The 17500-nt window shown below is 36.8% G+C and overlaps 1 protein-coding gene across 2 annotated transcripts in view; it reads left to right on the top strand.

Moving 5' to 3' along the window:
* The window catches only part of RABGAP1L (RAB GTPase activating protein 1 like), a 573647-nt gene that overhangs the window by 97141 nt on the left and 459006 nt on the right, over positions 1 to 17500 (top strand). For both annotated transcript variants that reach the window (XM_084782440.1, XM_084782439.1), the window contains exons 8-10: positions 7347 to 7413; positions 13059 to 13161; positions 15878 to 16044. In XM_084782440.1, the coding sequence (XP_084638566.1) occupies positions 7347 to 7413; positions 13059 to 13161; positions 15878 to 16044 (337 nt within the window). The remainder of the gene's footprint in view (positions 1 to 7346; positions 7414 to 13058; positions 13162 to 15877; positions 16045 to 17500) is intronic.

Consider the following 17500-nt stretch of genomic DNA (forward strand, 5'->3'; position numbering starts at 1 on the left):
AGCTGTCAGCTTATTCTTATATCCAAATGTCTCATACATGGTACACAGAGATTATACAGTTCTACTTTTCCAGCAAACACGATATTCAATGGTGACAGTAGAGGGTGCTGGAGGGACACTTTGCGAAGAAGGTGTTTTCTGCTTCTGATGTGCTGGGATTGTTTTTCTTGTTTTTGCCACGGATGTGGGAATGATGTTGGATGCCAGCTGCACACACACACACAGTCTCTCCATGATCTCGTACCTTTGGTTTTGGCCAAGTGAGGCACTCATGTGACCTTCTCAGTATAGACACAGTGTGCTCTAGGCTCTGTACTACCTTGTTTATGTGTTGGCACCAGGAATCTTGATTTTCTTTGCTTTTCTGCCTGCTACACTTAGCTGCCTGCTTACTGACTTTGCCTGGAGGGTCCAGCAAAGTTTGCTATCCAAAGGGCTACAATCACTCTGCCTTTCTAGGAAGATCTGAATGTTGGAGAAAAGATTTTCCTTCCCTTTCCAAGTCTGCTCTTACTTGGGATGCCTTCCCTTTCTTTATAATTATCCTCCTATTATAGTAAATGATTCTTTTTAACAACTTTTATTTTTTTTTATCTCTTTTAATTATGTCTGTGTGTCTGTGTTGGGGTATGTGCTCATGAGTGTAGGTGCCCACAGAAGCAAGTGGAATTGTTTTTCCTGGAGCTGGAGTTCCAGGTAGCTGTGAATGCTGGGAGTCAGACCAGGATCCTCAGGATAACAGTGTATGCTATTCACTGCTGAGCTGTCCCTGCAGCCCCTAAGTATTTTTTTAAATTTTTATTTTATTAATTTATTCATATTACATCTCAATGGTTATCCCCTCCCTTGTATCCTCCCATTCCTCCCATTTTCCCCCTACTCCCCTCCCCAATGACTGTGACTGAGGGGGACTTCCTCCCCCTGTATATGCTCATAGGGTATCAAGTCTCTCTAAGTATTTCTTTATAGTAAATATTTTCTGTTCAAGTTATTGTGTGTTCTATGCCCTTACTGGATTTCAATTGACAGTTTAGTTGGAGTGGTTTCTAATGATATTAGCCAGTATCATGGATAAAGTTTCTATTACATTTCTGGGGAAGCAAAACAAACAAGCCAAGAAACCCCAAATAATTATTTTAGAAGCCCAACTGATGTATATTGATAAGTTAATCACTACTGTGTGATTTTTTTTAATCATGAGTTTATTTCATTTTGAGTGTCTCATAAACAGATTTTTTTCATATCAAAGCAAGAACTATGAAGGTGTTTTATTTTTGCTTTTTTTGGGTTTGTTTGTTTGTTTTTGGTCAGGGTACTACAGCATGGTATTTACTTTGGTAAGAAATACAGCTGGCTAATAATGCAGCACTGAATGAGGGCATCCTGCTGTTCTTTCCAAAGCTTTTCCATTTGACATCTGTGGGGCCTTTTTAGGCCAATAAATTTTGGAATACATTTATATACTTACAGAAAGAGTCAGATTATTTTCTTTTACTAATAAAGTATTGCTTAGTTAAAAACATTTTATCTTTTATTTTTAATGGAAGCATTTAAAATGGACTTACCTTATGTTTATGTCACGTGTGTGCCAGTACCCTTGGGGGCATCAGATCCCCTGGAACTGGAGGTACAGGTGATTGTGAGTAATCTGAAGTGAGTGTTAGAACTTGAAGTCAGGTTGGCTGGAATGAGCAGCCACTGCTCTTAACTGCTGAGAAATCTCTTCAGTTACCATAATGGACACATTGGAGAAGAAAAAGGAGTTTACAGAGACTTCTGGAACCTTTGGAAGGGAGAAGGATAAAAAGCTAATAATTTTAATTTAGTAGGGTTTTAAGATAACTACTTAACAAATTAAGTGGAAGTTTAAGTAATTTTAAAGTTAAGTTGTAACTTATTTGTGCATATGTGGGTATACCAGTGTATTTGTTACTTCTCTGTGGCTGTTGTAAGACATCATGACTAAACTAAGGCAACATAAAACAAAACGTTGAACTGGATTTATGGTTCTGGACAGCTGGAGTGCATGATGGCGGGCTGAAGGCACAGCCTTTCCGTGCTGTAGATAATGCTTTTTTCTATTTTCAGTGTACTTTAAGCTTTTCTATTTTGATAATATTTTTCTTTTTTCTTTAAAATTTACGTTTAGATGACTAACTCCACTAGAATATGGGCAGTTGTTGTTTTATGGTGACTGTGGGAAGTTTTATATAGCTTGATTCAGGCATTTTTGAGGGAATTGTTTCTATGAATCTAATTATGTTATACAAAGATTATTGTTTTGAATGACTTTATTTACTTAAATATATTCAAAATGTAAATATGAAAATAGGTCTATACAGAAAATATAGTTATCATGCCTGAATTGCTATTCCTTGAGTCTTTCTTGTAAGTGGTCCTAGACTGGTGTATACAAGCTTAGCTTTCGAGAGGGTTTATGTCATTTGTAGAATTGACAGAAGTAACTAGTGTGCCCCAGCTATTTGCACAAACACCCACTTTCTTTATGAATTTTCCCATTGTACAATATTAATGTAAGACGTAATTTTCCACATTCTCTGTAATTAATACTAAAGCAACACTTAGAAATGATTAATCTTGGTGTTTGTTATAGCTTAATGATAAAGCTGATAAAAGTCATATTTTAGGTAAATATTCTAAGTATTATGGAAGATAGATTTTTTTTCTTAATGGTAATTGTAAAAGTTACTTATACTTTGCAATTGCATTATGCTTTACAGTTCGCTTTCACTGTACATCTTTTCCCCTTTAGCCTGACAGTAACATAATGAGCACAGGTGTTACAGGTGATATTTGTATTAGGAAATGTGGAAAATGAGGCTTTAATGTTTGTGCCTTGATAAGGTCAAGATTGGGCCAATGGGTTATAAGTTTGAGAGTAACTTTGGACATGCAGTAGGAACCTGGAATAAAAGAAAGGAGAGGGGAGGGAGGAGACAACATGACAGCATGGCAGAAAGGGTAAGCACGTCTACAATAAATCTATAATTCACCCATAATTTTTCAGGACAGTAAAGCTACAATTAAATTTTTCATAAAAATCACAATCTGAGGTTGTATGAAACTAAAGATAGTTGGAAAAAAAAAAGATAGTTGCAAAACACTCTTATTTTCCAGGATGTATAAAAAGGAATTTCTAGTCTTTTCTAATGATCTCCCCACACGGGCAGACTATGAATAAAAGACCATAGAGTTTTGTTGTGGCAGACATAAGATTAACTTCTAACCCTGTAACTCAGGGCTACAGGGTCACAGTTGTGTTACTTTGGACAAATCACATCTTCCTGAAAATAAATTTTTTTATTTAGCTATATGAGGCCAGTTTGGAAGTACAAATATAGTAATATAGTATACCTGGCAATAAATAGTGGCCACTAAAATGATTATAATTATTGTTAATGGGTTAACATAATTTCATTCTCAGGTGGTTTGGTGGCAAATTTTGTTCTATCTTTTTGCATTGTTATAGGTAATATGTATGTGTGTGTGTGTGTGTCTGCTCTTTGCTTTATTAATGTTTTATAATGGGCTGGGAATGTATCTCCATTGTTTGAATATTTGCCTGGCATATGCATGAAGTTCTGAGTTCTAGCTCTAGCACCAATATAAACTGAGCATGGCGGCACCGATCTGCAATTTCAGCATTTGTCGGGTGGAGGGCATCTTGGCTGCATAGCAGTTCTAAGTCAGCCTGGAATACATGAGACCTTGTCTCTGAAATGAGCAAGCAAGCAAGCAAGCAAGCTAGCTAGTAGTTGTCTTGTGGAAGACCTGAATTTTGTTCACAGCACCCGTATCAGGGGCCTCACAACCATCTGTAACTCCAGCTCGGGGACCTACCACCATGAGCACATAGCCCCTGCCACCCCCCCCACCACATATTTTGATAATAAAAATAAATCCTTAAAACCAACCAGTTAATCATTTTGTATTTACTGGCATCATAGATCTTACCATAGATGACATGATTGGGTGTTTGCTTATTTTTCTCTCCTGTTGGACTGTGCATTCGTTGACAACATAAGTGAGACAACAATTTCCTTTTCAACTTTGCTCATGGAATTAATTAAAGAAAGTTAAATGCGTTGAAATCTACAGAGAACTATTTAATAATGACATTAGGTGTTGTGTCACTAATAATATGTGTGCTAATTCCTGACATACTTCTAACAGCTATTTTTGTGTTGTCCATAAGAAATCTTATGTATTTTATAACTTTGGGAATGAAGTATAATTTTGGGACTGACTAATAGAGCTTGATTAAAAAATGTGTAATTTTATTGCTGGAGGAACTAAAGTTCTTATATTGTACCTCTAGTTTGCTAGAAGGAAAAGCGGAGTCCCAAGGGTATTAGTTAGGTGCTTTCTCAAATGCCATGCTGCTGGCTGGTGGCAGTGAGCTTTATTTATAAGCCAGGAAAGGAGTGGTGCATCAAAGATTACCGAACTAGGTGATGAGTATTACTACTTAAGGGAGGTCTGAACTTTCAAGGCTCTTTTTGTTGCAAACTGTAATATAGGATTATTATGCTAAGATAATGTCAAAATTGTAGTTTTACTATTTGTGTCCAAGTGATTGAGAAGTAATAGTACGGTACTTTATGTTTTCCAAAACAATTAAAAGAAAAGAGGATATATTAAAAACTGTTGGCAGCATTGGTTTAGGCAGGACCCTTGAGAAATAGATTAAAAAGAATATAGTACTTTTTTGTGTGTGTTTTGTTTTTTGTTTTCGAGACAGGGTTGCTGTGTGTAGCCCTGGATGTTCTAGAATGCTCTTTGTAGACCAGGCTGATCTTGAACTCACAGAGATCCGCCTGCCTCTGTCTGCCGAGTGCTGGGATTAAAGACATGCGCCACCATGCCTGGCATAGTACTTTTTGTAACTTAAAAAAACTTAAAATTCAAGAGCGTGTTTTTAACCCAAGGAGATGTTGGAGAGAGCAGAGCAGGCAAGAGAGCATGAGGTAAACCCACCTTGATTGATCTTAGGACACAAAATGAATACATGAACACCAGTTACATTATTAATTATTATTAGCACAAAATAAGACAACAGTAGAAAAACTAATACAGCAAATCATAGAATTAAATTTAAATTTTTGAATATTAGAACAAATTGCTTTTTGTTTTATTCCCAATGGTCCAATATTTGGTATGGAGAGTGACTACCTGAGTTTATAAGCTTTATTGATGGCTGTAGGCATGGTCTTTGCTGGACACCGAAAGCAAGCTGTGAACAAGGCATTCTCAATCCTCACCCAGAGTATAAGCATGATTTCCTGGAGTCACACCTGTGTAGAAGACTGTTGCTAGGAAAGCAGGCCTTTGAAGACAGGAAGGGGCAGGTTAAGTGTTGACTAGCCAGCTGTCAGTATAAAAATCAACACTTTAGTTTTTAAATGTTGTTATAGATCAAACCTAGGACCTTGTGTATGCCAGGCACACGACAGGAGATGCTGGAGAGAACAAAGCAGTGCTACGCTTTAACTCCTGACATTTCCCCCTAAATTTTAAAAGTGTTTGATTTAGTTATATTCTTTACTTTATTTTTTATGTAAAATTCTACATGGCATATTTTTATATTTTGGGGTTCCTGTGGTTAAAGCACTCTGTTAAGTGTGAATGTGCATTAGCAGAGTGATGCTCAGGACAGGGCACAGGGCTTACTGAGTTTCAAGACCTATTTACTAGCAATATAAAATTGAGTGTATTGTTTAACTGATCTGGATGTGGCTTTGCTTACCCATAAAGTGGAGCTAGTTATAGCCTAGAAATTTAGAAAAGCTGAAATTTAGAGTTTATAAAAACTCTTTTCAGCTGGGCAGTGGTGGCACATGCCTTTAATCCCAGCACTTGGGAGGCAGAGGCAGGCAGATCACTGTGAGTTCGAGGCTAGCCTGGTTTACAAAGTGAGTCCAGGACAGACAGGGCTACACAGAGAAACCTTGCCTTGAAAAACCAAAAACCAAACCAAAACAAAACACTCTTTTCAAATAAAGTAGCGTTGGTAAGATTCGTGAAGCTACATTAGCACCAAGAAACATTGGTGGTGAGTAATAATTACTAATTATGTTCTGGATAATACTGTCACCAGCATGATAGCACAGTTAGTAATGAAGCTCATGTAACTTGATGTTCTCTCAACTGAGTATAATAATGCTAACATGCTATGTGTTGGACATGACTCTTAAGGATCAGGGTACTAAAATTTTATTTTGTTAATCTAGCTTGATACAGAGAGACCACAGTGTCTTTTTCATATTTTAAAAATAGTTAAAAAAATCTTACCTGGGTCGATTAATTATGACCCATCGTTTTGGAATAACTACAAGGCAAATAATATCTTTTATTTTTCTATTTACTTTTACTATCATATTAATAATTTAGTATCACTTTTAGGGCTATTTCTGATCTTGGTTACTTTTTTGTTTTTTGTTTTATATTTTATTAACTTATTCATATTACATCTCAATTGTTATCCCATCCCTTGTATCCTCCCATTCCTCCCTTCCTCCCACTTTCCCCCTACTCTCCTCCCCTATGTCTGTGACTGAGCGAGACCTCCCCCCGCTACATGCTTACAAGGTATCGAGTCTCTTCTTGGTAGCCTGCTATCCTTCCTCTGAGTGCCACCAGGCCTTTCCATCAAGGGGACGTGGTCAAATATGGGGCGCCAGTGTTTGTGTGAAAGTCAGTCCTCACTCTCCACTCAACTGTGGAGAATGTCCTGTCCATTGGCTAGATCTGGGTAGGGGTTCGAAGTTGACTGCACGTATTGTCCTTGGTTGGTGCCATAGTTTGAGCAGGACCCCTGGACCCAGATCCACCCATCATAATGTTCTTCTTGTAGGTTTCTAGGACCCTCTGGATCCTTCTATTTCCCTATTCTCCCATGCTTCTCTCACCTAGATTCCCAATAGGATGTCCTCCCCTCTGTCCCACTTTCCTGGTAAGTGAACTTTCATGGGATATATCCCTTGGGCTAGTGTCCAGATATAAGTGAATATATACCATTTGAGTCTCTCTTCTTCTGGGTTAACTCACTCATTATGATCATTTCTAGTTCAATCCATTTGTCCACAAACTTGGTTATTTTTATATGTGAAATAAAGACCTAAGAATTTTGACTACTTATTTTTATGATTTGTATATAATTTTGCATGGATCTTGGTTTCTTATTTATTGTGTTCTAGAAAAAGCAAACCGATTTGTGAGTACAAAACTCAGATTGTAAAGTTATTATGAATAGGCTTTTAGCTCACTGGGCTTCTGTATTCTTCTTGATACCTTATTTTTCCTTTTCTTTTCCCCAACATTTTCAGATGTTTTGGAATGTTATTAAGCCCAGGTCGAAACGTGAAGAACAGTGACATGCATTTACTGGATATGGTAATGACAACCTTAAGCATCCTAATCAAGTACAGAAGACAGTTATTTTATATTTTATTTTAAAATTTTGTCATGTCAGTTGTTTATTTTAATTTTGTGATGGCAATATTAAAATAGGAAACTCAAAGTTAAAATTGCGGATGCAGGAAAGATTAAGAAAGTTTCTATGTAGACAATAGGAGAAAGCACATAAAAGGACGCAGCTGTGACAGTGCCTGTCTCCTTCATCTGTTTAGTTTCTTAGGAAGGTGTCTTTTCCTTGAGACTAAAGCAGCAGAGTGCGCATCCCACTTCTCATTTAGTTAAAGCACTGTCAGCTGTAGCTCTGTGATGACATTGTTTCCTCAGAAGCATTTCCCTTGAGTTTGTCCTTAGCAATGGAAACTGGCTAGATTTCTTTAAGAAATGCTATTAAAAGATTAATGAGCCAAGTGGTGGTGGCACACACCTTTAATCCCAGCACTTGGCAAGCAGATCTCTGAGTTCGAGGCCAACCTGGTCTAGAGAGTGAGTTCTAAGACACCCGATGTGCTACACAGAGAACCCTGCCTCAAAAATAAAAAACAAACAAACAAACAAGTATTAATTATATACACTTGGGTGTTGTTGTTGTGAAGTAGCAAGGCATCTTAACTCTTGAACAGAAATGCCTTCAATTGTTGCCACCAGTTAGCATTCATTCTGTGATTTAGAGTTACAGAAATATATCAGGGTAAGGATAAAATTCCTTATTTTGTGAGTTTATATTTTTACATTATATATATTTTCTGTCAACTGTGTCTCATAAATGTAATTAAATATCACTGTGGGAAGTTTTTCTTTTAATTATTTCGTGGAACTTAAATTAGCACTAATTTTATAGCAATACTGCAATGCTTTGTTCAAAATTTTGAGTACCTAGTTGTATGCCAACATTGTACGAAGTATTGGGGTTTTAGGTAAAGTATAGTTGTATAGGTGTAAAGTATAGTTCTTAGTGGCTGTGGGCACTTTGTCTTGTGATGGAATCAGGCCCTTTAAGTGTATACTTGCAGCAGTGGTTAAATGCTTTCTCCAGTGTATAGTGTGCCATGGACATTGAGAGGAAAGACTGCCTTGGGAGGTCAGGTGAGGACAGCCAGTTAATATCGAACGTGTAAGCATAAATTAGTTATTGATCCATCTCTCTTTTACCCTTCTCTACAATGTTGGCTTTCCAAAAGCAAGCCATAGCATTTTGGATCCATGAGAATTCAATGAGAAGATCATTTTGAGAGTACTGAGGAATTGGAAAACTATTAAGATATAAAGTTCTAGTTAGCTCGTTCAGAATCTAAAGGGTTAAGAAGAATCATTGCTAGAGGTTCCCCCCACAAAAGCTAAAATCAGATTATAGAGTTATAAAACTTGTGTGACCCTCTGAGGCTCCTAAGTCACACCTTTGAGTCATCGCTGTCATATTCATGTTCCTAGAGAGAGAAGTGGGCTCACTGCACAACAAACAGTTGAGCAGTGAGTGTTAGGCTTTGCATTTTTAATTATCAATAGCTGTGATTTACTGTTATCTTGTGTTATTAATCTTCATGATATCTTAATATGTGGTCACTGACCTTTGGCTAGAATTTGTCTAATAAAAAGGAATTCAGTATTGAAACTGAGGAGATAGTTCTGGTTATTGACAGGTTGTTCTTTGTAATAAGCAAAAGTTACACTTTTTGTAATTTTGCCTAAATAATTTTGGTTTTGATTTTTAGAGTAAGATGTTAATACTCTTGCTCTGTTAACCAACACAGCTCCTGTTACATACTCAAATGTCATGTGAAACTGAAAAAATTTTTTCTGCCACTTCATTTATTTTAACAGACTTTGAAAAGATATGTGTGTTACATTAACAGTCTGTGAAACTTTTCTATTCACACTGAACAATTTATATGATAAAATTATTTTTAGAATTTCACATATGTGTACACTGAATTTATATAATTTCTACCCCTCTTCCTCCCACTCCATCTTGGATTCATGATCTCTTCTGTAATTGTTATTGTAATATACACACACACACATATACCTCACAGTCTTCTGAGTTGTTAGTATATGTACTTATGTTTAGGGATGATCACTTGATATTGGATAATGTATCAGGAGATACACTCCTGGAAAACAGTGATTTTTCTCTTTCATAGCAACCATTGACTACCTACTATTCTTCGTCTAGGGGTAGACAGGACCTCGTGAAATTTCCTCCTTCTCCAGTGGCACCTCTAGTGGTGTGGTCATTTTGCAAATCTCTTTTTCGGCAACCTTAGTGTTGTGTTTTCATAGATGTAGCATATTTGTCAAGCCTAATGGTACTCTGGCTCTTAGAATCTTTCCTCTTTGTTTCTCTTGATGTTCTCTGAGCCTTAGGTCTAGGGCTTGTGTTGTAGATATTCCATTTAGGGGTGTGCACCCTATGGTCATTTGTTCTCTGCATCTTGGCCAGGTGTGGATCTTTGTAATACTTTCCATATACTACAAAAAGAAGCCTCTTTGATGAGGATAGAGAGTTACACTTATCTATCGGTATAACAATAACGGTTTAGAAAAGAGTTAAGCTATATTGATTTAAAAAGTGATAGTAGTAATTTTTCCTTTAGTATTTCTGACCTTTCGTCTCATGGGCACCAGACATGAATTATCTCGCATTACATGGGCCTATAGTCTAATTATGCAAGATACCAGTGGAGAAGAGTAATCCATACTTCTACCGAGATGTTGAACTGACAAACTGTAGAATGACCCACCCTGAAAGATAGCCCCAATGGTGCAATAGTTTCTTTGCACCATTTAACTCTTGAGGGTGTTGAACAATTTTTAAGTAATGACTTTTCTTTCCTATGCATATTTTCTAAGTAGGTAAATTCAGACTTTATACTTATTAAACCTATTACTTTGGTTTAAGATCTTGTCAAAGGGAAAGTCGTAAATGACACCATTTGCTACTTTGCTGGTTGTTATGACAGAGTATAATGTAAGGGAATACAATACGCAATGTGAGGGAAGAGGACCATTCTGGTTCATAGTTTAGCAGGGTGCAGTTTCATAGTAAGGAAGGCATAGGAGAGAGACTTGAGGGTGGACATGCCCATCCTGTTAATAGATCATAAGATCATAAACATAGTTTAATTTATATTTATATATGAACTAGTACACAAATAAATTCACACATAACAAAACTTTAGTTTTGTTGAGGGAGTGAGGAGTACAACTAACAGAGACTCAATATTCTGCTAATAGTGAGAAATTTTTTTTTTGGTCAGGGAAGTTGTAGGGTCAAGAGGAAACAACATAGGAAAAGCCTAACAGCAAAATACCACAAAACCCAGAAAACTCAGGAACTCTACGTTCAATGGAACTGGAACACAGTGTTAAATTCCAGCCTTAGAGATGCTCCATAGTATGTCGATCTTTATAATGAACTACATGCTGATACTGGCTTAAAAAGCCACATTCTATATTGCAATCCAGTATATTTGGAATGTGTATGTGTGTGGAAACCACGGAGGGAAATAGTCCTGAAGGAGTTCATCTGTGTGTGATGAACTGCTACTTTTTCTTCTATTTGCCCTTTCCCTTGTCTTGTGGATCTTACTTTCTTTGCTTTTCTGTTTCTCCTTCCTTTCCTGTCATCTGCCTCTAGTTTTTTTTTTTTGTTTTGTTTTTTTTTTTTTTGGGTCTGGATGATACATAAGCTTAAAGGTTTTGGTATTGTTTTGAGAACATCCTGCTGTGTAGCCTAGGTTTGGCTGTAACTCAGAATCCTTTCCTGAGTACTGGGATTGTAGTTACGCACAAGTATGCCTGGATAAAAGTAGTTTTTGATGTTTCTTTTCTTCATTTCTCTCTGACAGTTTCCTAGTGCACTTGAATGCTGTTCTTTATATTTTAACTTCATCGTTTTCTGCTACTTTATATGTGGCTTGTCACAGCCTGCTGAAACCGTTAAGCTTCCATGGCTAACTGCCTGCTTTTCTGTATTTGTTAGTTAAAGATCTTGATTACTCTAGTTCATCTTTCTCTATGCAAGCACAGCAAACATTCAGCACACAGAAACAGACTGCTTCTGCTGCATAAGAAGCTCATTCCTGTTCTGAATGGGGACTAGTTAGTAAGAGAGCTAGAGGAGAGCGTGTGCACACGTGTGTGTCTGTCTGTCTGTCTGTCTGTCTGTCTGTCTGTCTGTCTGTCTCTCTCTCTCTCTCTCTCTCTCTCTCTCTCTCTCTCTCTCTCTCTGTGTGTGTGTGTGTGTGTGTGTGTGTGTGTGAGATGTGTGTTTCCTTTACAAACTGTCTTCAATTACTTCATCCCTGGAATGCAGGATTCTTGGCCATATGCCATACAATTTGATTGCCATACAGATTGATAGCAATATACTAGAAAAATATAATAAGTGACTGGCACAGTTTTATAGGAATTCAGAGGAATGTCTATGAGGAATGGAGAAAAGTTTAATAAAGAAAAGTTTTCTTTATCTTGGTCTGGTTCTTTTATCACTGTTCATAATATGAGGAAATAAAAAACTGGAAGTTCTGTAGATAGCATTCTTTTGCATTTGCATGTGTTCACACACACACCTCTGTGATGTTCTTGAAGGTGCCGTTTTGTCTCACTTTCTCTGCAGCATATGTGCACAACTTGTACATGGTCTTGCTTTCACTGTAGGAGTCAATAGCTGGCCAAGTAAAAACATTAAAATGGAGGAGATAAGGAGAAAAGTAAGTGGGAGGGAAGGCAGGAAAAAGGAAAGAGAGGTGAAGACAGTAGGGTGGGGAAGAAGGAAGTGAGTATGGTGGAAGATGAAAGATGAAAGAGAAATAGAGATAGATTTGTTGATTATAAACAGTCTCCTCAAAGTGACTTATTATTGAGTTATAGGTACTAAAGGTATTAGGTTTGAAGACGTTACTGCCAGAAAGTAAGGTAAAAATGTAAGATTATTAAAGCTGGGTGTGGTGGTGCACGCTTTTAATCCCAGCACTTGGGAGGCAAAGGAGTTCAAGGCCAGTCTGGTCTACAAAGTAAAAGGGAGTCCAGGACAGCCAAGCCTACACAGAGAAACTATGTCTCCAAAATACATACATACATACATACATACATACATACATACATACATACATACATACTATTAAATAGTAGAACATTGGAAGAAAATTACTACTTTTTCCTTCTGTGATTTGCTATTAATCCACTCTGTAAGTAATTGTGTGTATGTGTGTGTGTGTGTGTGTGTGTGTGTGTGTGTGTGTGTGTATGGTTTTTCTTTTTTCTTTCTTTTTTGATGCTAAGAATTGAACCTAGTGCAGGTAATTTTGTATTGTGGTCTTTTATATATAGATATTATGACAGCAAGCAGAAGATCACATATAACGTAACTTTACAACTTTATGTTTAGGGATTCAGCATAGATAGGCATGCCTCTTTTCATATAAGAAGTACATATCTTTATGTTGAACTTGTGCTTGAGGAGAGCTAGGATACAGCAATACTCAAAGAAATGATTTTATATGGGAAAATATAAGACTTGAGTGTAGATACACATTTTAATAAATTCAAATGGTTAAGGCTATAGCTTAAGTGTGGTAATTTTCCTTGTGCATAGTATCCATGGTTATGTTTGAACTTTATAGGAATCCATGGGAAAGAGTTACGATGGCAGAGCTTATGTCATCACAGGCATGTGGAACCCCAATGCACCAATATTTCTGGCACTTAATGAAGAAACCCCAAAAGGTGACTTTTCTTAAAATATTTCTTTATTGCCTCAGATTTTTTATTGTGAACACTCTTGTGTTATTATATTTTTTAGGAAGTGTTGATGCTTATTTAAATTGAAGATGGTTTTATTTAGAATGTTGGTGACTATTTATCAAGTTCTTTCCCTTTCAAGCTTTTGTGAAGAAAGCCTTCATTAGTCAAGTCCTGTAAAAGCCATGTGGACTATTTATTTATAATGATAAAATATGTAAGCCAAAATTGTAAAATGTTGTGAATCTTGTTTTACCATTTTAACTAAGAATTGTAGATTATTTACATTTTCATTATTTATCCAGTTTAGATTTTAGAACTTTGATCTGCCCTTAAACTCAATTTATAGTTTTACTTGATTTATAGTTTTACAGAAAATGCTTTATTGTCATTCTGTTAAATATGTATGTTCAGGATATAATACATTAGTTTTATCTTTAATTTTATTCAGGTTTTTATTTATTTAAAATATTTTTTTAGTTATTTAGTTTATGCACACAGTTGCCTTTTGGCTAGAGACAGGAAGCATTAATGATTCCTAATAGGAGATTAGGCTCTTCCAGTGAAGAACATTAAAAGGATAACTATTCTTTGTTGTTTGTAAAGAGTGGATGTTCACTAGTTCCATAAAGTACATACATTTGATTATATATTGTGTTGTCTAAAAGTGAGGGTTAAAACATAGCAAAACAGTTTATGTAAAGCTCAGCCTTGGCTGGGAAAGTAGCTCAGCAATTAAGGCATTTCTTGCTAAACAAAGAAGAGGACAGTCATTCAGATTCTTAGTATCCAATAAGTGATGGGCATGGGTAGCCACCATAATTCCAGCCTTGGAAGAAGAACAGGAGATCCCTGCAGGAAACTGGCTAGACTTGCCATGCTGAAGAGCTGGGGCTGAGTGAGAGAGTATGCCTCAAAAAAAAAAAAAAATAGCTGAGTAGTATTCCATAGTGTAAATGGGACTGTACTGAGAGAAATATAGGAGATGGGAAAACAGGAGGATCTGGAGGGTCCTAGAAACCTACAAGAATAACACTATGATGGGCGGATCTGGGCCCAGATGTTTCTGCTCAAACTATGGCACCAACCAAGGACAATGTGTGCAGTGAGCATCAAACCCTTACCCAGATCTAGCCAAGGAACAGGACATTCTCCACAGTTAAGTGGAGAGCAGGGATTGACTTTCACATGAACTCTGGTGCCCCATATTTGACTACATCCCCTTGATGGAAAGGCCTGGTGGCACTCAGAGGAAGGATAGCAGGCTACCAAGAAGAGACTTGATACCCTATGAGCATATAGAGGGGGAGGAGGTCCCCCTCAGTCACAGTCATATGGGAGGGGAATAGGGTGAAAGTGGGAGGGAGGGAGGAATGGGAGGATACAAGAGGTGGGATGGATAACAATTGAGATGTAATATGAATGAATTAATAAAAAAATTATAATGCAAAAAAGGGCTCCTTTGTCCTCCATGCTCAAAGCAAATGAACATATGTACCTGAATATGCACACATATGAACACACATGCTCCCTTCTCCCCACATGTGAACATGCACACACATATTGAACACACATGCTTCCCAACATGTAAATATGAACACACATACTCCCTCCCGTACATATAAACACAAACACACATGAACATACATTCTCTCCCACATACAGACATGCACACACATGGACACAATGTCCCTCATATATAAACATGCACACACATGAGCACACATGTTCCACTCCTGCACACATGTAAACAGATGAAAATGCATACTCTATCCCCCATTTATAAACATGTACGCACTTGAACACATCACATACATACATAAGAAAGCAAGTGCATATGTAGATGCCAGAACAGGATGTCTGTCACTTTGCTGCCTTGTTCTCCTGAGACAGGAATTCTTACTGAACGTGGAGCTAGGCTGGCAGCCAGCAAGCCCCAGTGATGCTCTTGTCTCTGCCCCACCATAGTATGGTGTAGGTATGCACAATTGTGCCTGGCTTTTTATATCCTTGCAGGAGATTTTCCTCCACCCACTTGTACAATGTGTTGTTACCTATGGAGCCATTTCCACAGCTCAGTTTATTTTTTTTCAAAGATATATATATATATATCATGAACAGTGAAAGTACTGACAATTCTTCAGAGGTGTTTTCCTCTTAGTTCACGTCACACGGAGATGTTTATATCAGCAGTACTCTACTGTACAGCTTTAACACTAGAGGGCTGAGTTTCTCCTCTATTTTGAAACTACCACACAGACCTACCAGTTTCTGCCATTTCTACTTTAGGTTGAAAGAATGCACCTGTAATTTTCTAATGATGTCTAAGAAACCTGATAATTTTAAAGTAAAAGTTATTTTCAACATTTTATTTATTTATATTTTTGTTGCTGAGAATCCAGCCCAGGGCCTTTCCCAATTTCTCCACAGCATTTCTCATATTAAGGGTCTGATTTAGAGAATGGAAAAACACATGTGTCAGGAGATACAGATACTTGGTTATGATAGAATAATTAGTGCCTGAGGAACATTCCTGGAATACTTGATTACTTATTTAGTCAATGGTTAGGAAGTATTTAAAAAATATATATACCGAGAGAAGGAAATGTGCTTGTCTAGAACTGTAATTCATATATAACTTAGTAGAATTTGTTTTTTTAATAATCAAGAAATAATAATACCCAGAAATTTTCTGTTGTAGATAAAAGGGTATACATGACTGTGGCAGTGGACATGGTAGTCACTGAGGTGGTGGAGCCAGTCCGCTTTCTCCTGGAGACAGTAGTTCGTGTGTACCCTGCAAATGAAAGGTTTTGGTATTTCAGCAGGAAGACTTTTACAGAGACTTTCTTCATGAGGTTGAAACAGGTAGGATGTTTTTTCTTTTGTGCAGTAACATTGTCTTCTGAATAAGCCCTCCCCCTCCCTCCCTCCCTCTTTTTTGATAGAGTCTCATGTATCCCAGGGTGGATTCACACTGATTAAGAGCTAAGAATGATCCCCCACTTGTGTCCATGGCAACCAAGCCCTCTACCTACCAACTTAGTTATAGCTACCTTTCATTTTTAATGCAAATATACTCCATTATGTTACAACAAAAAGCAATGAAATTCCTTTAAAAAAATCAAGTAGTATTTGAAGCCAGCCAATTTTGGCAATATACAAATTATTGTTTGTCTAAATAAGCCTGGATTGAGGTACCTGTAGAGTATGTCATACTTAATAGAAATATTAATCAGTAAAAGGTAATGTCTTCTGTTTTTATCTACAACTATTTGAAACAAAGAGCAACAATAAAAGCCAACATCACCTCCCTAAAATAAAGACACAGAAATATTCTGTGCTTATAAAGTTAAAAAAAATCAAGTGTATCTAATGGTGATTTCTATTTGCAATATTAATTAATTAATCCACATCAATCTTTGTGAGTATGTATGCATGTTAGTCCTGTTTTGTCTGAAATATAATTTTTGTTTTGTAATAAAGGAAGAAGACAACTGGAAAATAATGTAGATTCTAATAGTGTCAGTTTCTAAAATGTCTATTTTTAGTGTGTAAAATCCTTCATGTGTTTTTGTTATTTCTCCCAATCTCCCAAATTTTGTAATATTTTCTGCCTTGTAACTGTAATAAGCAAAATGCAACATGACAAGATCTGCAAGTGCGTACAGGAGCTATCTATTCAATTCCATACTAAAAAGAAATGTCATAGTTCAATTAGGCCTTATATGTTAGGTCCTTTGAACTGGCCTTGGCTTGTATCTTGTATTACATTATTTTAGCTGGTAGTTTTCATCTGGTTTTATTGCTCCATGGAATAGTCTTGAAGCGTATTGTAAAGAATGTTGTATGAGCATCATCCAAAGCTTCAGCCTTCTGAACATCTTTTAATACTTTATGGGCTTTCCCTTTTTCTCTCTCATCTGCTTATCCTTCCTGCCCTCTTTTCTTGTTAGCACTGCCAACGGGTTCGGTATTTTCAAAGATATATAATGGAACTATGCAGAACATGTGTTGTCATACTTCTGTTGACAGTCAGTAATGTGGATTCTGACTCCCGGAGAACTGAGAAAAGTTGTTAGCGTTTACTAGCTCACATAAGAGTCCCGTGTGTCTATCTCTGCCCACCCTTCCTCCTTCATTCCCTCCTTCCCCTACCATGAATGCTTATATGCACATCAAAGTATTAACTATATATTTTATAATTAAAAATTGCTAATGTTGTGTGACTATGGTAAGTTCTATTAGAGTTTTGTTAGTAATAACAAGACTTTTATGTAAAGTAAAAAATTAAATTAGGTCCTTGTTAACATTCAGCTACTCT

This window comes from Acomys minous, assembly GCF_964271855.1.
Source record: "Acomys minous genome assembly, chromosome: 1".
In the NCBI taxonomy this organism is placed as follows: domain Eukaryota; kingdom Metazoa; phylum Chordata; class Mammalia; order Rodentia; family Muridae; genus Acomys; species Acomys minous.